Source organism: Ooceraea biroi, chromosome 7, assembly GCF_003672135.1.
Source record: "Ooceraea biroi isolate clonal line C1 chromosome 7, Obir_v5.4, whole genome shotgun sequence".
In the NCBI taxonomy this organism is placed as follows: Eukaryota; Metazoa; Arthropoda; class Insecta; order Hymenoptera; family Formicidae; genus Ooceraea; species Ooceraea biroi.
Genome location: NC_039512.1, coordinates 1,424,066 through 1,444,966, shown reverse-complemented (window position 1 = coordinate 1,444,966; position 20,901 = coordinate 1,424,066). Strand labels below are relative to the sequence as shown.

Here is a 20,901-nt window from a genome sequence, read left to right as displayed (position 1 = left end):
ACACAGATCGACTCGTTAGCGTCTCTCGACGTCGGGCGACGGCGAGGTGTAATCGAGTCAGCAGGTTGACTCGACGCGTCGCTCAGACATGACTCGATTCCGACACGAGCCGTCGTCGGACGACGATTTCGGAAAGCGGCAACCCAGAGAGAGAGAGATCACGGACGGATGGAAACTAGAGTATCGGGAGATCGCGATCGACCGCTTTCGAGATTGAAATTCGACTGAATCGCGTTGAGAGAGAAGGCAATCCGCCAAGTAACGTGTCACTATTCGCGAGATGTTTTAACAGAAACTTTATTTGCCAGATTCAGTCGTCGACAGGTTTATCGGTGGAATCTGTCGACTTTAAAATCCGCCGGAGAATTTGAAATATTTATCTGGAGAGCATCTCGTATCTCACCGCTAAATCAAAAACTTATTTTTTGATAAAGAGCAAGATTGCCGCGGAATTATCACCGGGGGTAAATCTCGAAGTACCCGAGCGGTGAGTACGTATATACATATACATATCGAACGTGGATGATATCGCGCGCGTTAGGCGGATCGGATTCGACGGCGTAATAAATACTTGATGAAACGTAGGACTTACAGGCAATCCCGGATCTCCCCTTTCTCCCTTCGTCCCTGGCTCGCCCTGCGCACCCTGAAAGCACGAAGAAACTTGACGGAGGTTCGGCTCGCTCGTTGTTGCACGCCAAGGAGGAAGAGACGCGCGCGCGCTCATTTCACGACTCGATCTAATTTCGACGATTACATTTCGGATCGATCGCGAACGAGATGCCGAGATGATATCGATGAGAATAGAAATGGAGCGCGTACCAAGTAAGGAGGGCTAATCTATATAGTGAAAACGGGGTCATCCCGTGGATCGCTCACCTTCATGCCGTCTAATCCTGGTACTCCCTGAAAGGTAGAGGAAACCTTGTCAGATACACGGCGTACAGTCCATCGATATAACGAGCGAGTAATATTGTCGACAGCGACTTAAAGCTACGTCGTATATATCTTTTATCATTAGAGACGCCCTTTTCACGCCGTCGTTGCGCCCTCGAGAGTGTTCCAGGATCGTTCTCGTAAATTCGATTGTCGCGTTGATCTGCTCGTGCCGGGGAAACGGTTGGAAGTTAGCCGGCGAACGGAGAAGAATTATTTGCACAGTGCCGCCGTGTGTTTCGGTATATAAATATATCAGGCTGCAGCTCCGCGATCTCGCAACTTTCCGACGCGCGATGAAGTTCCACGGAACTCGCACGAGATTTTCAAATTAAATTATAGCTCGCGTTATATCGCGCGCCTGATGCGTCGGTGGAGATACTGACCGAGGATTCGATCAATTCGTAATGAAATTCCGTACCATCGGATTCCGTATCTTTCGTTTTACGATGAGCATCCCAGCCTCTGCAAATATTTGAGGTGTAACGGCGGATTTGTACATCATTTCTAAATAGAGAGAACGTTCCGAGCAATACTTTTCAGCCTTGAAGCGGTGCGCAAACATTTCTTCCGCGAATAAAACTCGGCCGGCGCGTAAATGAATTAGAGCCGTTTAGCTTCTGTTCCGCTGCTCGAGTGCTTCAACTGCGAAACTCATCTTCGACCCATCTTCGCGAGATAATCCTCGTCCCCTTTCGTATTATCAAAATTAATCCCGAGAGCGAGGCGGACCGACAATCGAGGGCGGACGGCTTCGCGGAAGGTAGAGCAGGAGCTTGAGCAAAGTTGAGAGGGGAAGAAAAAAAAATAGAACGAGCGTACTTCGTATCGAAGCGTCGAGACGCTTGTCGCGTCTTCATTCTTTTCCTTTCTGTTCTTTTTTTTCTCGAGCTTACTTCTAAGGCAGCGAGATTAATCGCCGGCATCGAGCGATCCGGCGATTAACGCCACCGTCGTGGTCGCAGCAAATTAACACGTGTTAATTTTTGGTTGTCTCTCTTTCCATCGTCTTTATAATCTTTTCTTTATCTTTTCCATTGACTTGCAACTTGCGACAGATGCAGATGCACAGAGGAAGATACCAGCAGAGCGCAAGGTGAGCAAAAGTCGTTATCCGATAGCCGGGTCGCAAACAGTCGGAGCACAATGCAAAAAGCGGCAAGGTGAGATCGTGGTTAACTGGATATTACCTCGGTGTAAGCATTAATCTGGTATTAGGCGGTTTTAGAAGCAAAGGACACAGGCACATGCACATTCTGTTTATTAATCGGGACAATGTAAAACAAAACTGTTGTTAGAGTCGGTATTCACATACGCATTCGATTAGGTTCGCCTTAGGCTTGATCGGCTTAAGAGGAGAGCGCCGCCTTAACGATTAACGCACGCACACACACGCGTGGGATTTGTGTATGTATATATATATGTATATATATATATATATATATATATACTACACACACATACATATGCACACAGAGTGTCGTCTCAGGGCTACCGCATATTTCTTTTCTTCGCGAGAACCCAAAACTGAACCCTTCGCCCAACGGAAGTTTCAAGTCAAATATTTCGACGGGCGAAAACTTAAATTACATTCTCGTTAAAGCGCAAGACTCGTTTTTACACTCATGAAGTTAATTTCGGAGAGCTCTTTAATCCTGGATTAAAATTGGAGAGAACTTTGCTAATTAGACTCTTTGTCGAATCTCCGTTGAGAAAGATGGTCGGATGGTTCTACGATTCTTTCGTGAACGAAAGGAACCGTAGGAAAACGCTCTCTCCAGATACGGCTCGTGACAGACTGTGTGTGTATATATATATACCTGCATACGACACGCAGGTACGTGTGTATATGCACTCCTTACTTGTACTTACATTTACAGACATACACATACAAATGGCTATACAGGGCGTTCTCGCGTTTCATCGGCAGACTCGAGATTTCTTCGAGGCGCCGTGCCGAGCACCTCTTTTAACGGCTACTCTTGCGCACGCGAATATCTCGTTATTGAAATTTCGCTGGCGATAAAATAGAATTGATATAAAGACGACCGACCGGATCGATAATTATAGATGTTTCCGTCCGGAACCCCAACCCGACCGTAACGAGATAACGATAAGACATTCGCGAGCGAAGCTATCTAGTAAAAGGAGGAAAACTCTGTTCTCTCTTTCTCTCCGGCACCCTGAAGAGGCTCCGAGTATCCGTCGACAAGAGATCGAGGAACATCCCGTGTATTTATATATACATATCTCGATTTATGCATCATCGCGCGGCTGCGCTTCGCGTTTCTCGCCACGCAAATGTTCCTTCGTGTGTGTATGTGTATGTGTTCTCTGTGTGTATGCACGTGTTCGTGTATATGATTCGTGTATGTGTGCATGTGGGCGTCGTACACTTCACTCGCACGGGAGGAGAATTGCCGGCGAATGGAGCCGTCGGTGTCGTCGAACGTAGCTACGTTCCGCTCTTGCGCTCCCTCGCGTCCAGTTATCCTCTTAATGCTAAATCTGCGGTAGTTTATTGTTTCGGGGTGTACAGAGGAATAAGTGTGTCGGCGTCGCTCGTAATCCGATACATCGATTGTGATGGCGCACAGCTCAAGCGTCGCCGTCGCTATTCTACACTGTACATTCGATTCGCGATTCTTCGTGTACGTTCTCTCGTACTTTTCTCGTCTCGCCCGGGTTTAGTCGTTCAGGATGACGGTGCGTAGTCGACGGAAGTTCGTCTGAACAACTCGGTATATCGAGCTCTCCCTCCCTCGTTCTCTCTTTTTCTCCTGACACAAATTTCTGTGATTATTATAATAATTATCAATGACGCGACTTTTTAGCTACTCACGAATGCAAGATTTTCAATTTACTTAGCTCGCAAGCTTCCAGAGCTGGCAAGAACAGCTCAAGTTGCTCAAAGTAATTTCCGTGCGGTCGAATACGCACCGGCCGCCCATCCACCGCGAGGAATAGTTAGTACCTTTAGCACTCTCTCCCAGATACTGCGAGATCGCCTTTGAAGATGCTTCGCTATCGGCATCTCGTTGTACTTCGGATAAGAAAGATTCTTCCTTTTCTTAGGCCAAGTGGTTATCCTTCGATAATTACAACTTATACTGCAGGTATAAGTAGGTAAAATCGCGCGGGGGTCGATAGATCGACCCTCTCCGAGTCAGCACGAAGATTATAACTCACGATATCAAGATTCCTCCGGATTTCCCAGGCTTTGCATTATCCTCGTAAAAGGAACCTCGTTGCGGAGGCTCCTCGTCGAGAAACGCTCGATCCTTGTGCGTGAAAATTCATTCGGCATCACATGGACGCTCAGTCGGCGTCTGTTTAATTGAATGGCGAGAAAAGGGTCGCGTTGGGATTTCCTCATCGATGTAAGCGTCGCACACGTGTGTTTCCCATTCGAAGCTCCCTATCGCGAACTTTCTATCGATGATAGCACGGCAGTGCACCCGAACGGAATAGCGCACGCGGCGGCGGAAAAGCCGAGGCCGGGCGGAGAGAAAGGGAGGCGAATATTACATCTGCTTGTTATTCGCGGCCAGCCCCAGAAACGGTTTTACTACTGTTCGGCGAACGCGAAATTTTCTCGCGACCGATACTCATGCACGATACCGCCAACGTTTCCCACGACTCTCGTAAAAGGTCCTGGCCGAATGTAAGTGGGCGAATACACACCGACCTTTCTCCCTCATTCTCTCTTGCCAGACCTCGGCTGCTGCTTCTTTATGCAAGCTTTATGCAAGCGCTGAGCGATGATTTAAAACGCATCCAGCTGCACCGCGAGAGAAAAGCCGCTTTTAGCGAATTTAATTATTAAACGGCGCGTTCCCTCTCTTTCTCTCTGTGTGTGTTACTCAAATCGCGCAGCGAATCGAGCAGCGAAGATGGAAAATGTTATCAGAGTGTTTGATAAAGCCATACTAATGCCCGTAAAGAGCGATCATGAAAAATTCGATTGCGGTACACGTCGATGTAAATTAATTCTTGTTTACTTTTATTTACAGCGCAAGACAAAATTACTGGCTTCTCGCTTTATGGATGCCGTAATTTAGTATAATTGCAGTGATCAGAAGCCTTAGTAGCCATAGTTTTTTTTTCTTTCTTTATATCTCACGCAATCTTTCCCGAGATAATTCCGACGTACGGAGCGTGACGGTTCGTGAAATGCGACTGAAATGCTACGAAGGAGTACAGAACAAAGAGAAATTATGATAAATGGCTGGAGTTATTAGGTGACGGCAAATGCGAGACTGCGAGAGCGAGTTTTCGTTAAGTACAAGCCGACTGAATTAGTCTGAGAAGAGATACAACGGAAAAGTAGATCTTGTCGAAGGACAAGCTAAAAATTGTTTCTCAAGATTGATTCCCTCGTAAGAGTTAAGCCCTTAATTTTCAATACGCGCCTCTCTCTCTCTCTCTCTCTCTTGTAATTAGTGATTAAACTTTCGTTTCGTAATTTTTAATGTATTTTTCTGTATTCCTTAAACAACGTTTCATTTTACATAAAAATATTCAATCTTGAATAAAAAAAACACTTCTGTAGTCAGAGTCGCGAATCTTTATCTGAGTTTGCAGAATATGATTCAAGGATAAAATATCGCGGAATTATCATGGATTAATCTGCACCTGCTCGATCTGATACCGAACATTTCGCATGATTTGTGACAGAATGATCCAACATATCCTCTACTCTGGTATACCGTAAATGGTACAACAAAGTGCTACCTTTCAGTCGATAAGATCAGGCGCTTTTCTTACATATTAACGTCTCGTGCAGAGAGAATAGAGTTTGTATATTTTCTCGTATACGCTGACGATACAAAATTTAGCGGGACGGTGAAGTTTGTTTCTTCTAGACTCATCCAATTCCGAGCACTCGCGTGTCGCCTGTTCTCGATCGGCATGAGCAACTAATCTGTCAGCCGACACGTGGAATAAGTAAAGAGGACGGATGGTGATGATGCGTGATGCGCGAATCGAGCACGAGTCACACACGACCGAGCGAGCGCACAGTTTACCTCTACTTGAAGTCATCAGTAAGAACAAATCTCGAAGATCTCGTTAAAATAGATACGCATTCCGTGATTTTTTCTTCGCCCCTAAAACAGCCGCTGAATTTATTATTTTATCAAGTCCGGCCCTTTTACAAAATAAGCGACTCTGGTATACACGGCATCGAATATACAGGACGTCTCAGATTCACGGAAATATAGTTGAAGCTTCTCTCCTTTGACGAATTGGAATCAGGAAATCTTTAGCCTTCAGAATTCAGATTATTTCAGAATTGGCTTGATTACGGAAATATCGAGAATCTTTCAAATTCGTCAAGGGACTTGGTTCCTAAATTACTTTTGAAGAGTCTTCGGACAGCTTGTATATTATTATAAGTTCGTTCCGACATCACGGATTGGCGTGACTTCCACTGCATGGCCAACTTCGACGAGTTTTAACACCCTGGAAGACGTTTCTTCCGCGTTCCTGTAGTCTTCGACGTTAGACGCGACTTCGACCGAGTAGTTGTCATTCATATTATCGCGCATCCGTGAAAGCTGCGACAAGTTATGCGCAAGCTACGGGAAATCCGTATATGCAGCCATCGAGTGTTTCGTCGAGCGAGATGATGGTGAAGCCGCGCGCGAGCAAATCTCGGTGTCGAAAACTTCTCCAACGTCGCGCATTCTTTTGAAGCGGGCGAGATACACCCGTACACGAGATATTTCCGCTTCCGCGTGCTTCGGAGAGATCCGAGTGATTTACAGCGATGTACACAGACGTTCTCTCCGGTGTCGGAGAGGAAAACGCGCGATCTCGGCGTGGCCACGGTGCCAAAGTGGTCAAGCGTCAATTCTGGGCAGCATCGACGTCGAGTCGCACGTTAAAGACACCTCAACGTTGAACTTAAGCGCAACGTTGGACCTGAATCGCAGCGGTGACCTCGCTGGCAAGGAGATCGATCGACGGTATTCGAAATCTGGTCTCGGGGCACAGCAGAATCCACGGCGGGCTCCAGCCGATTCCGCGAGCCGTTGCAGTCGCATCGCGATCGCGCTCGGTCGATCTGATAAACGCGTCGCCGTTGCACGCGCGACGGAAGTGACTTTATCTTCACGTCGCGCGTCCGCTCGCCTCCTCTCGATGTGATCTCGTAACCGCGTTCGCGTTCACGCTCTCTTTCTTCTCATTCTCGCCCCTGTATTTACACTTTGCAGAAGTTAACTCGAGAGGCGATCGAGAGGCGCCCGGCCGGACTGCGCGATAATGTAAACGCACTTATCGGCTTATCAGCGAATTCCGCGGCAGCGACGGCGACGACAAGTAACGATGACGTTAGGAGCGGGAGGTCCGCGTTCTTACCGTGGCGCCAGGTTTCCCGGAATCCCCGGGTTTTCCGGACTCTCCCCTCAGTCCCATGGGTCCCTGAAAGTAAATAGACAGAACGATCGTCAGCAATGTCGTCGATCTCGTCACGGCGAACCTGCACCGGGTCTCCGGGCACAGGTGAAGCGCGATCGGAGCGCGCGCGGCTATCGTATTCATTTTATTTGTATCATCATGCAGAGATCGTGTGGTACCTTCGTATATTGCGCACGCCTCTTCCCGTCTTTCTTTCCCGTGTACTTTGTTCTGGCGAAATATAGTCCAATTTGTTAATTGTGCCACGATACTCGACAGTCCCCCCCTCAACCCCCGATTTTTATTGCAAAATGAATCTTGGGTATGGTGTGCAGCAATCAATTCACAGGTGAACGTGACTTTCAATAAATCATGTGTAAAAATGATTGTGATGCACACTATGAGACACTACGGGGCCTGCTATCTTTTTTTTTGCAAAATATATTGCGATGTAATAAACTCTTTGTGCAGCAAATAAGAGGGATAACGATGCACGTACGAATTTTCGCGTTGCGCATTTCGCGGAGAAAGCAAAGGCAGTGCAGAGGATTTTCTTTCTGTGAACATCCGAGGGAGATGTTCGTTGTTTCGCGTCCCAACTATCTTGGTGAGTCCTGCATCCGCGTTTGCAGCGTGCTTAAAGCTACATGAGTATGTATGTGTGTACGCGCGTGTACATGTATGTGTGTGTGTACGTGTGTAATCTGGAGAGAAAATACGTACGGGCAGTCCCATCGGACCAGGATCCCCTTTGGTACCCTTTTCTCCCTGCAACGTGAAAAAGGAAGAGCGATGCGTGAGAAAACGAGTATACCCGCATCGCGACGGTGTCGTGCGCGTGCAAGAAGGTGATCTCAAAGATCACCGAGACATGAACAGCTTCACGCCTCGAGAATCATCGCAAAGGGTTCGGTGTCATCTTTACGCGTGTCTACGGCTCTTCGCTCGCGTCTCGTTTCTCGGATTACTTCGCAATTACGTAAACTGAACGTCTCTTGCCATTAATTATTCTCTCACTTTTAATCATATTCACAACTGCTACCGCGACGTCAAAAGACTATTAGATAGTAGAAATGTCAAAGAGAAAGAGTTCTCCTTTTATTCTCTCCCGTTATTTTATTTATTTCATCTTTTTAGGATATTATATAATTTCTTTCTTGCTGCAATACAAGTTTTAAACCAATGACATAACAAAATTATGCAATGACATAAAACAGTAATGAAATTTTTTATTACGATCGTAGTTGAACCGGCGGTTACAATAGTTTTGAAACTCGGTAATGGTATCACAGAGATGTAAAGATGCAATTTAAATAAAAACTTTTTTATGAGTTTCACGGTTTTGCATATGAAAAGCTACGGATTGATTCGTTACAATTTTTATATTCGAGAGAGAGATGGAGAGAGGATCAACATCTACTTTCAACCGCGTGACTGTTACTTTTACATTTTACGCGCGCGTGTGGTAAATAGATAGATAATAGTTACTGACAGGATCGCCCTTGGCGCCATCGTGTCCTCTGTCACCCTTGATTCCGGGTGGACCCTGCAGTCCCGAAGTACCAGCGGGTCCTGGAGGTCCAGGCGGGCCCATTATCTGTGCATCAATAACGCCAGGGATTATTGCATCGGCATTTATTCACGAAAATGAAAATGTCGATAACAAATTTACGATTCATAATTTCGGGTTTTTAAATCTTTGCAGATTCAATGTCGAATAATTATAATTATTAAAGCGTATGTCGTTATTATTGCTTTTTCATAAAAATTTAAGTCCAGATAAATTTGCTATGAAATTGCAGGGTAAAAACGGATTTGCGCTCGGCAATATTTGTAGCTTCGGGCAAATTGCTTTATAATCTCTATAAATCGCCGCAGAGGGTTACATAACTTCATAAAACGCCGCGCAACAAAGCACAAAGTCGGCGCATTGCGACCGAAAATTCGATGTTCGCTCGAACGCGAAAACAGGAATGCCGGTTCTCCACATTGTTTTGATGCATGCAACGTTTCCACGTTATCGCGTATAATGTCGATATATTTAAGGATACATTCGGTTGCGCAGATTCGTGGGACAACTTACCACTTCCCCGGCGTTCACCTCGAACGTACCGTCACCCTGCGAACAAACACGCAATTTGTCACGTTCACACGTTATGTATAATATCACGTTACACGATATTCAATGTGCCATTAGTTATCCTTTCGCGCGCGTTTCTTTTCGATCGGGCGATTCTTTTGTCGCGCCATCGAAAACGGAAGACACAAAGATTCTAGATGTAAACTGCTACGTACCTGTCTTCGCCTGAGCTTTTTGTACTTCTATGGGGTGGAAGGTCGATGTCCCGCCATGAAAAGAAATTCGTTTTATCGTTAAGTACTGTTTAACGTACACTCGTGAGGAAACCGCGGTTTCGTACAATCGCAATCTCGTCGATCGATCGTGAAGCCATTGTAACGGAAATACAATAGCGCCAAGGAGATACAGTGGTTTCGCGATCGATTGGAAATTATGGCAGCTGCATTCATCGAATACGATCGTCCATAAATGATACTCCGCTATTATTCTTTGATTGTGTGAAAAGAATTGTGCTGAAATTCACGCAATTCACGCATCCATTGTGATATTAAAAACAAGACTGCAGTTTAAAAATTACTCATCGACAGTAACACCAGATTGTTACAAATTCTATACATAATATCTCTTTAATATTCTCTTATATAAATTTTTCATTAAATTTATTATCAATTTATATTAATGCATATTAATGTTATAACAGCAAAATGTAATTCAACGAATGCAACCGACATTGACAAACACACTCACCGATTCGCCTTTTTCTCCCTTCTCGCCTTTTAGCCCAGGATAGCCCTGTCGACAGGCAGAACCACATAAGACGGAATATTTACGATAAGAAAGGTCGTTAAAGCAATGGTATTAGAGTCATTACGTACCGGCGGACCGGGTAGACCCGGAGGTCCCATAAGGCCGGGGGGACCGATATCGCCATACTCGCCTTTTTCACCTTTGGGTCCGGATATTCCCTGAAGAGATAGACGCAAAAGCGTCACGTGTAATGTAAAACGTGTAATGTACAGATTTACCCGATCTCTATTCTGGGGAAATCCTCCATTTGTTCAGTAATATTACACTTTGATGAAATTATAATTGATTATGAATGTAAAATTATTTTCATTAATACATCGTTTTATTAATGTTCTGCATAATAACCTTGATTTATTTCCTTATTAACATTTTAATATATCACAAGCAATTTTAAGTAATTTTTAATCATTTTTAATCATTTTAATTTTTAATCATTTATTTATGTTGTAATAAATTGAAATATTATGAGATATCTATATAAATTTTCGAACGAAAAGTTCGGCGCAATGAAAAAAATCAGTTTTGCCTATAATATATAAGAAACATTTAAAACGCAGTACACACATCCCTGGTCGTGCGCGTAATGATGCATTTTACATTCTTTCAATTCATTTCAACAATGCTTATAATTAAAAATTTCAGCTAAAATCCGTCGACAACAGAATATTCAATTACCGATTTCTACAACAGTGTACAAATCATTGCAATTTAATATAAAAATTAATTTAATTTAATTAAAATTACACAACGGAAAAAGGAACATTCTCAATTCTCGAAAAATCTAGCAAACAGTGCATAATGTAGGAAACTATGAATTCACTCTCGCCATTTTCTCGGGAAATGCGCTGCGGCGCATTCTTTCAGTTTAATTTAACAATATTTTTAACATAAAATACGCCAGTAAAACATTATGCAAAAATCTGACGCGACGGGAGGGATATTAAATTCCCGCCATCTTTGAAAAACACGTGGCGTAACGTTCCCCGAATATTATATCTGAAGAAGTGTGAGAAACGAGGGCATCACTGACGGGAGGGAGGACATTTCTCATTTGCGTTCTACTTACTGGTAATCCAGGAGGTCCTTGGATACCGGGATCGCCGTCGGTTCCGTTGAGCCCTTGCAAGCCCTGCAGTCCCGTCTCTCCCTTGGGCCCTGAAAGCGAATTTGCCGGCCTTGAGCTGACGGTCGTTCAACGCTCGGATCTCGCCGAAGTTAGATTAATTCGCGCATGATCTCGCGCGCGCGCGCGCAAGAGATCGATTACGTTCGCAATTCCGTAAACGCGCGTGGTAGAAAGCTCTTCGACTTCCTTCCTTTCTTTGCTCCCGACTTCTCATTTCGCCCCGAGTGATTCTTCGTGCCAGGAATACTTCTGGCGTTTATCCCGCTTCGGAAGAACAGTTTATCCGAGAGACCCGCAGACACTCGATGTTTATTGTTGATTCAAGTATCGAAGATCTTTAAATACGCGGGAGCGTGCGCCCTTTTCCTGTTAATAGCGAATAAATCGCTTAAATAATATAATAGAAATGGCAAACAAAATATATGCGGTTTTATTCTCTGCATCCATCGCGATAAAAAGTACGATTGATCAACGACATTTTTTTTTATTAACGAAACGTGATTGATATGGATATGCTTATTCATTGTTGCTTTCAAACCGATAATTGATGAAGCATTGCGAATATCGAAGCCGTTCGTATACCACCGACACTTTGATCGACGTTGTAAAATATCGTTGTAATCAAGAGACTGTCACATTGACAATCTTTTAATGTTTGCCATTAAACACGCGATAATATTGGTGACATAACGATGTCAATGTAACAATGATAAATACTGCTGAATGGTCTCTTTAGAAAACAGAAGCATTTAATTAAATTTTCGATTCAATACGGAAGCGGATGAATATCCAGTCCAATTCCCCAGAGGACGACCGACGCTATTAACTTACGATTAATATTTTTTTCGCGGGAGACAAAGTTGATGCATTATGTTTGAAAGAAATCCGAGGGCAGCCACGTTTCTTTCCTCCAGAGGCCAGCGCGCTTTCCAAGTTTTCTGAGAGAACTTTCCGAATCGTTTCGCCATTGCATATCTTCGGAAGTTAAACAAGTCAAAGAGACCCGAATTGATCTTGCGCTCACGTCTATTGGACATCATTTTTTTTATTTATGTTCGCACAATTAAATGGAAATATAGGATTTGTTTATTTCACGGTATTCTACACATACATTAATTTTCTTTGAGAGGCAAACGCAATTTCCAAAAACAAATAAATAAATATAAATAAATAAATTAGTAAATAAATAATAAATTTAAAACTGTGCACAAATCTAACTAATTAAACGCCATAAAATCTCCTCCAAAACGTGAGTTGCTAACTATTTCTGTATAAAGAGTTAAACAGAGTGCAAATTGATTGAAAGCACGAGGAAATGTGAACGGAAGGGACGAAGGGTCCATATCCTGGCCACAGAAAAGGGAACGGACACGCGATTATTTTCTCGACGCTTATCTTACGGGTTTTTCCCGGCGATTTCCCGTCGCGGTAGGGCGATTCTCGTGGTAATCTACCTGGTAAACCCGCATCTCCCATGGTGCCCTTATCGCCCCGGTAACCCCGTTCGCCGGGCTCACCCTTCAGACCCGGCAGGCCGGGAGCACCCCTCGCCAATGTCACACCGCTCTCACCCTTGAAACCCTACAATGACACTGCAAGGTCAGATCCAACCAGGTCCTCCATGTGTGCTGTCAATTCTATTTTTCTTTCCTTTTTCTTTTGCTTCTACGAAGCATAAATCTATCTTTTTCCAGAGAGGAGGGAGAGGAGGAGAGGATGGTACCTCGAGATCTACGTCGATCATGTCGATCTTGGCACTTCACAATTATTGGATTTTTAATTGTTTTTTGATATGATGTAATAGAATTATAAAAAGTTTGTTCTTTTATTTAAGACATTTTGAGAGCCAAGATCGTACAGTTGACTTTACACTATACACAATTAAACACACTTGTGATTTAAATAAATATCGGTGTTCACTTGCTGACGTAGACAACGACTACTAATACTCATGCGACTAGGGAGGATTGATTAGTAGGTTCAAATTTAGTAGAAAATTGAGGATCTACTAGTGTCTCTCTTTCTCTCACGCTTCGTGATAGCGTCTACAATTTATAGTCTCTCCTCATAATTACAACCTGTAGAGCCAGTTCTACTGGACAGTACTTAATGGAATCCTTTCTTGTTCATGAGAGACAAAAAGATATCCCATAAATTTTCGACTTATCGTGAATGGCAATTCACCGGATGTTTTACACGATAGTAAAAGTTTCCAGCTTCAATTACTATCTTTCAAAAACATTTAGTATCATACTTTTCACGTATATCACGTTTGTTGATACTTAAAAAAAAATCAATTTAAGCTCACATTTAAACGCGGCTTGCGACATTTAATTCGTTAAACAAGACAAACGCGGAATAAATTGAACAAATTTATTTTAATGGACAATTAACAAATTCTTCATTAAATAGAAATAACACAATTACTGATTAAATGTCCATTGTCCGCGTGAGTACGAGAAAAGCGAGTGGGAGAAAGAGAGAATGGGCAAACGAGGGACAGGGCAAACAGAAAAAAAGTATTATTAAAAAAAGTACTTAAATAAAAGTAGACAAAATTAATATCGCGCGTGGACGAGCGTGAGAGAGAACGCCATGGTCGCGACAGAGTAAGCTACATACTTGACAGATCTTCAATACTTACGCGATAGACTGCAGGCGCTTGCGATCGCCGGTCGATAGGGTTGCGAGAGCCTCAACACAACAATAAGCCGGGGTAGTAGTGGTTATTAGTGATTAGTGAATCGAACCGACACACGGGAGAGAAGTAGTTGGGGGTGTGTTGTTACTTGCTACATAAACACAAATTAGTTACACAAGCTACGTACACTACACGCCGACGATCACTACTGACTAACTGTACACACGCTGTCAAAAGCGATCGATGTTGCCGCCGTCATCCGAAAATGGATGGGGGCGGACACGATAGACCCACACGGTGGCCCGAAACAAATTATTTCCGGGATTCTTCGGTGAATCTGAAGTCTATTTTTCTCTTGGCGAAAGGTATCGAAGATCAGTTCCCCCAATTATTCTAATGTTAATTAACTTTCCAAGAGGATTCTGTATCAAGTTGTTCTTCGTACGAACGTGATTTAAAATTGACTTCGATATGCTTCATTGAACTTTCGGAATCGAAATGCTTCAAAGCTAATAATCGACGCGAACAAAAGAATTTCACCAGGAAAGATCGACTCCAGTTCGCCAAAGGATCCTTCTTTAAAATGTTTCCGGGTAGATTTGGCACACCTTGTATATGTTAGGTGTAGTTAGGTATATATTTGGCCGCGGCTTTGCAATCGGGACGCACGCGCTGCACCGAGGGTGGCAAGTTCCCGGTTTCTGCGTCTCGTTAGGGAGGCAAATCGAGCGGATGGGTGAAGTTGCGAGCGAACTTGCTTCGTGGTCGAATGACGCATTTTACGGCTCGGTAGACCAGGGCTAAGTATTATGGGTGGACACGTGTCTCCGCGAGTTTACCAGTCGCGGTTCGATCAGCGGAACGCACGAAGTTACGCCGAAGGATAATTTTCAGCGCTTGAAAAGACATCGTCGTGTTGCGATATCACGTAAAATGTTGCGTGTTTAATTTAGTTCTCCGCGAATGTATTTGCACTTGCTCCGAGATGCAAAACAATCGTGAAAAAGAAAACTGACAAAGTGCAATGACGTTTGAATCAAGGAAGTGTTCCGCAAGAAAAGAAACTTAATTTGCAAAACGAGAAATGCTTTTGTTTAACTTTTTATGATATTTAATACGATGTACTATTTATTATTTATTTTAAATTTTATTGTGTTTTAATTAATGCGTCAAATATATTTTTCTATCGCAAAGTGCGAAATTCACGGAGATATTCCCTTTCAACTCATTACTCCATAAATACAGTCGCATTTTCGACATTACGCGTGATGAAATTTACCATCGAGAGTACTTCTCGACTTTACACTACGCTAGCCATCTCGTTGTAAAAAGGGCTCAGTATAAATCCGTGAAAATAAAGCACGCGGAATAACGTTGAATTTAATAACTTCTAAATGGTGACGTAGTATTCCTCTTTCATAAATACATAAAATGGAGATAGGCTATATATAGACTGTGCACACATTGCGGCAAGAAATATCTATTTATACATTAAATATTCATCAAGTGGCCGTGTCTGAAAATTAATATCGTTAATTCAAACTTAAAAAAGAATATATACATCTTTTCATAAAATAATCTACGAATTTATATTTTTTCAGATAATTAATTTCCAACTATTATTTGGATTTACGGAACGCAATTAATTTTTTGTGTCTTAAAATCTGTATAAAATTACATTTCTTGTTAACAAATTATTTCATTACATTTTCATTAATAATATTTTTTTTAAATTAAATTAATTAAATTTTCTGTCCCTTTACCATATTATTAATAAAAATATGTTAAAATGCAAAATATGTTAAAAAGCAGCTACTTCGCATAAAGAAACCATACTTTGTAAAAAAATTATTCTTTTATACAAATGTTTAAAAAATAATCCCTTTTTAAAAAATAATTCTTTTTATACAAATAGAAATGATTAATTTCATATATTCGTAAAACTTAAAATTATCTTTCGATCAAAAATTTTTAATATAGTAAGATCTAATTTTCCGGTGTTCACCGGAGACCAGCGCGATCACAACCAAAATGTCTCATTAATTCACAATACAATCACTAGTATTTAGGGAGTTGCATATCATCAACAGGGGATATTAATTAGCGAATCAACAAACGTGCGTGCCAAAAACTCACTTAATTGCTGTATCATTGAACAATTTGTTATAGTTTAGTAACATTTTCGGGAAATTATTTTACCACGATTTTAATGTGATATCCACCGTGTCTAGGGGTTAACACATTCACTGCTGCGTGCAATTTAGCTGACTTTGTCTTCACACTAACTGCATTACCAAGCTTATCCGTAATACGTCCATATAATCATTTGTAAAATTTTAATAAATAAAACTATTAAGATTTTTACAAATGCACTTTGTCCGTTAAGCTTTTCTCCTATTATTAAACAGTCATTATCTTGCAAATGTAAACAATTGCGTGTTACAATATTACTCACGTATGTGTCGTAACACATTTATTTCACGTCGATCATCGATCGTCGACCGTCATGGTGTCAGCGGAAAGTTAGTGCCGGCCACCAGTGACTATAACGGTGAGTGTGCTAATACCGCGACGCGATTCGCGCGCAAATGTTTGGGGATGCTCGCGCGTGCTCGCCGTTTGCAGTAGCCGTCGTGGGTGTTACGATCGCTCGGCAGATCTACGAGTATACTTACGGTGGACCCGAGAGAGTGGTACAGTCGCACGCCAAGCTCTTATAGGCGCAGTAGTTACGGGTGTTAGGCGCGTAGGCGTGTAACTCTCCGGAAGGAGAGAGCTTTTAAGCCCGCCACCACCTGCTTGCTTGCTTGCTTGCTTGCTAGCCCGGTTCACACAGCCTGCGTTGTTCGCGAGCCTGGTGTTGCCGGTGGTGCGAGTGTGTAGACGATCGACCTGGACGCGCTTCTCGACGTCCGCGCGGATAGTAAAGGGTGAAAGACACGGACAGAGAGAGAGAGAGAGAGAGAGAGAGAGAAGAGAAGAGAGCAAGAGAGAGAGAAGAAAAGAGAGGGACCGAGGAGAAGCCTCGAATACCACAGTAACATCCGTACGTGTTATTTGCTGCCACCAACGTTTTTCTTTTCTTTTTCTATTTACTTTCTCTTCCCATCCCTATGTCCACTATTCTAATCTTTTCCTTTTCTTCGTCATCTTTCTCATGGGACGAACGAGTCCCGCTCGAGGTACCGTATGCAAGCTCGATGACGGACACGAGCGCGAGGAAAGTTTCGGGGGAACGTGAAAAAATATCATACATGAAAAATATAATCTATATGCATGGATCTGTGATTCAAATGGCAACAGCAGCAGCGATGGTGATAATATTGCCGTTACGCATATATAACGTATCGAATAATCTTTCCCTCTCTCTCTCTCAAGTCGTTATTTTTAAAGTAATTTATTTTGCTTCGCAGGTTTTATGTTATTTGATTCCACGAGACTAAATCTCGTGCATATTTTCAGAAGCCATCGCTTTTACGCTTTAACACTGTCTCTCTCATTTGAATTCCGTAATGGAGTAAAATCAATGATGAATATTAGCCGATTAATTAATTGCCAAGTTAACTTTTTATGCGACATTCAGGTTCACTCTTTTTCATACAAGGAACTTTAACAAGGTTTAACAAGGAACTTTTCTTTCTTTTCTTCTTTAATATTTATTTATCTGCTAATAAAACACGCGATCATCATTGTTCGATGTCGCACAAATTTACGTCTCACAAATAAATATTTTCGACAAGGGTGACATTACACGAATTGCTCGAAGGCGAAGAACTTTCCTCGACTCGTAACCGTTCATGTGACGATGCTGTTCAGCTGCAGTTTACACGACGATGCAAGTGTGACGGCGTGATGTTACGTGCTCATGCTCGCGTGACTGCGTGAGGAGTGCCGTGCACGCGCGCGTGCTGCTGTCTCGCGCAGTTGAAGCGTTCCACAGCGCGACGAAGTCGCTCGTTTTCGGGGCTAGAGATCTCGGGATTACAAAATCTAATATTCCGTGGGAAAGCGCGAGATGTCGGCGATGCTCGAAAGTAGGGCGAAAGAAATCAAGAAGGCGGAAGGAGCGAAAGAACAAAAAGAAGTATCGGACGTTTTCACGCAGAAGGGAGAGACAGCGGCGCATTATTCCTCGGAACCGCGGAGAGTTATTTAATCGGTGAAAATAGAAGATTGATTATTTAAATATCGTGAAAAAATTCTCGCGATCGACTGAATTATGCATTATATGATTCTCCATGATAATCTTGCGCGAGATATACCAGAAGCGTCAATGATGCTTCCGTTCTTCAAATAGTTTTAGGATAATTTTTTATTTTAATATAGAAAAATATTAATTCTTTTTTTTATTAATTACAAATTAATTAATTACAAAGAAGAGACGATAATGAAACTGTTTCGCAATATTAATGAATTATTAAACTACAGAACTAGTGTCCCGTAAAATTTAATCTCAATGTGGAAATGATCAACTACAGAAAATAATTATCCGAAGAATAAAAAGTTCTAGAATTTATTAAATAATTATTGTATAATGTCATTAGATAAAAGTCACGGATCAATTAACATATTTTCCGTGCCGGATTAATATTCTTGAAACTGAAATTTACACGAGCGAATAAACGCGACACGACAGGATTAAAATGATGAATGATACGGGATCCGTAGCTCCAATTAAAACGCGGAATTAAGGGCGACGTAATCAGGAATATCAAATCAGGCAATCTAGGTCCGGCGCGTTGGGAAGCGTCGCTGAACGTAAACCCTTGTATCTATATATATATATATATATATATATAAAGACCGGAGAGACATGTTGTGCGACACGGTGTAAAAACGAGCTATACCTACACGGAAGAAAGCTACGGTTACGTCATGCCGCGCGCATAAGAGATCCAGATAGTGACATTCACGTCAAAAGGCATGCGGTTATCAACGTCCGTGAACGTGAGTGCCAGAATACGTTTTCCTACCATGCGAGGCATGCACACGAAGCATGCGGGACCCAGAGGACGCACGGATAACGGAGGGGGAACTCAAGGGGGAGACAGGATATCGAGGAGCAGATTGGATGGTCCATCTCTTTTCTGCTTTTTTCATTTCTTTCTAGCTTCCGGTACGTTCGGATTCAATCAACGGATGATGGGATTGCTCGGACGGACGGATGAGCGGGACTGATGGCCAGACGGATGGATGGACGGACGGTCGTTCGGAGTTGCTTTGGCCGTTGGTCGGCGTCGGTCGGAGGACCTCGCTGAAGCTTACCCTCTTCCCTGGCTTTCCCCGAGCACCTTTCTCGCCGGGCATGCCGGGCGGTCCCGTTGGGCCCACTTCTCCTTTCTCGCCTTGGGGCCCTGCGTGTCGTGCATAAGGTAAGACATGGTGTTCGCGCGTGTACCGCGCTGACTCGTTCGTTCGTTCGGTCGCACGCATGTACGTACGTACACGGTGTGAATCCGCACGCGAACGAGCCGCGCGGAATTTCCGAGATCGGGGATGTCTGGTAGATCTTGTTCGATTATTCGAGGTGATATCCGACGTGATCGGCTTTTGCGTAATTGCACGTTTCGTTGAGAAATATTCGAGAGCGTTGGAAAATTTGTTGCCGCTAAACTTTGAAATCCGTTAAATGAAGAATTGAACGCGATGAAATACCAGAATTAATTACAATGGCAAAATGTATTTTTAGTATTAACTGTCAGTAGATGTAATTAGCAATCGATTTCGAATATGTTAAATGTGGCTAAGGATTAGAATGTAGTCTGTCAATCATATCGTATGGATTAACAGTTCGATTGTAGAGATTGATTCCCGTGATTATCGCTCTCTGACACGTTTTCTACTGATGAAATTCTGTTTTATCGCGTCTACGATTCTCGCTGAGGACAGAAATGACAGCTGACAAAATGATACATGTCAAAAAACGCGATCAATGTTGTTCTGTCACATGGTGACAGAAGAGGCACAATGCTCTATGTTCCACTAATATTTCTTTCCCTTGAACTTTCCCGTAATAGAATGACATTTGTCGTTATTATTTTAAAATATTGATATAATGTAATGGCAAAAGAAGCTTCCATGAATAAATTTAAAAGCTTAGACTATTATTAGTCAGTTGACATAATTTATCTATTATATTACTGTTCTCTATCATTTATTACCATAATTGATTCAAATATTAATCACAATAACATGTATACTATAATTTGATATTTCTGAAAGTGAAAAATATTACTCGGTTTGTAATTTATTGATTTATAATGTGCTTCAATAAATTACTTTCTCAACAATTACCTTGTGCTAATTAATTTACTAGTTTTGCGACCATATAACTACTTTTACGCGCTTAAGATAAAGTTTGCAAGTCTTATGAGCGAAATACGTCAATATCTTGTGCAACGCACGTCGCTAATCTTAAAATACGACGTTGTACAATATCAACAGAGGCGTTTCCACGTTTCCTGCAGTTCGTGCTGTGAAATTGCTAGACGGATTTGTATGTGGGTAAATTAATTCCGTCAGGTGTGCATGTATAATGTTCGAAATGAGCAGCGCTACCGTCCTCTTTAGTCCCGTCTGTCGCTGCACAACGGTATAAAAAGAGATTAGCGTTCGCGTAATTTCGCTCTGTCGGACACGGTCTCGCAATACTCGCGATGCTTTCGGCAACGTTGCCTTCGGTACAAAATATCAACCATGAGAGGAAGTGCTGTCTTATTAACAGTAAATAATTTTCTCGCATGTTGGAAACGAATCAATTTAAAGCTCATCATCTAGAACTTGGATGATTTATTAAAAAGAAGTTATTATAATTTAGACCAAATTTTGATTTTTAATTTATTTTTTATGAAGAAAGTAATTTATTTTAAAGATATATTACTTTACTATTTCTCATTTTATGTCACTCAA

At 42.4% G+C, this 20,901-nt stretch overlaps 1 protein-coding gene across 10 annotated transcripts in view; it reads right to left on the bottom strand.

Annotated features, from left to right (window-relative positions):
- LOC105277711 (collagen alpha chain CG42342) overlaps positions 1–20,901 on the bottom strand; it is a 135,110-nt gene that overhangs the window by 5,495 nt on the left and 108,714 nt on the right. For 7 of the 10 annotated variants that reach the window (XM_011336286.3, XM_011336285.3, XM_011336287.3 and 4 more), the window contains 12 exons: positions 19,258–19,346; positions 12,806–12,932; positions 11,292–11,380; positions 10,294–10,383; positions 10,166–10,210; positions 9,634–9,660; positions 9,422–9,457; positions 8,831–8,935; positions 8,062–8,106; positions 7,300–7,362; positions 880–906; positions 593–646 (listed from right to left, as the gene is read on the bottom strand). In XM_011336286.3, coding sequence (XP_011334588.1) covers positions 593–646; positions 880–906; positions 7,300–7,362; positions 8,062–8,106; positions 8,831–8,935; positions 9,422–9,457; positions 9,634–9,660; positions 10,166–10,210; positions 10,294–10,383; positions 11,292–11,380; positions 12,806–12,932; positions 19,258–19,346 — 797 coding nt within the window. The remainder of the gene's footprint in view (positions 1–592; positions 647–879; positions 907–7,299; positions 7,363–8,061; positions 8,107–8,830; positions 8,936–9,421; positions 9,458–9,633; positions 9,661–10,165; positions 10,211–10,293; positions 10,384–11,291; positions 11,381–12,805; positions 12,933–19,257; positions 19,347–20,901) is intronic. The other 3 variants (XM_011336288.3, XM_026971334.1, XM_011336295.3) reach the window with 2 other exon arrangements.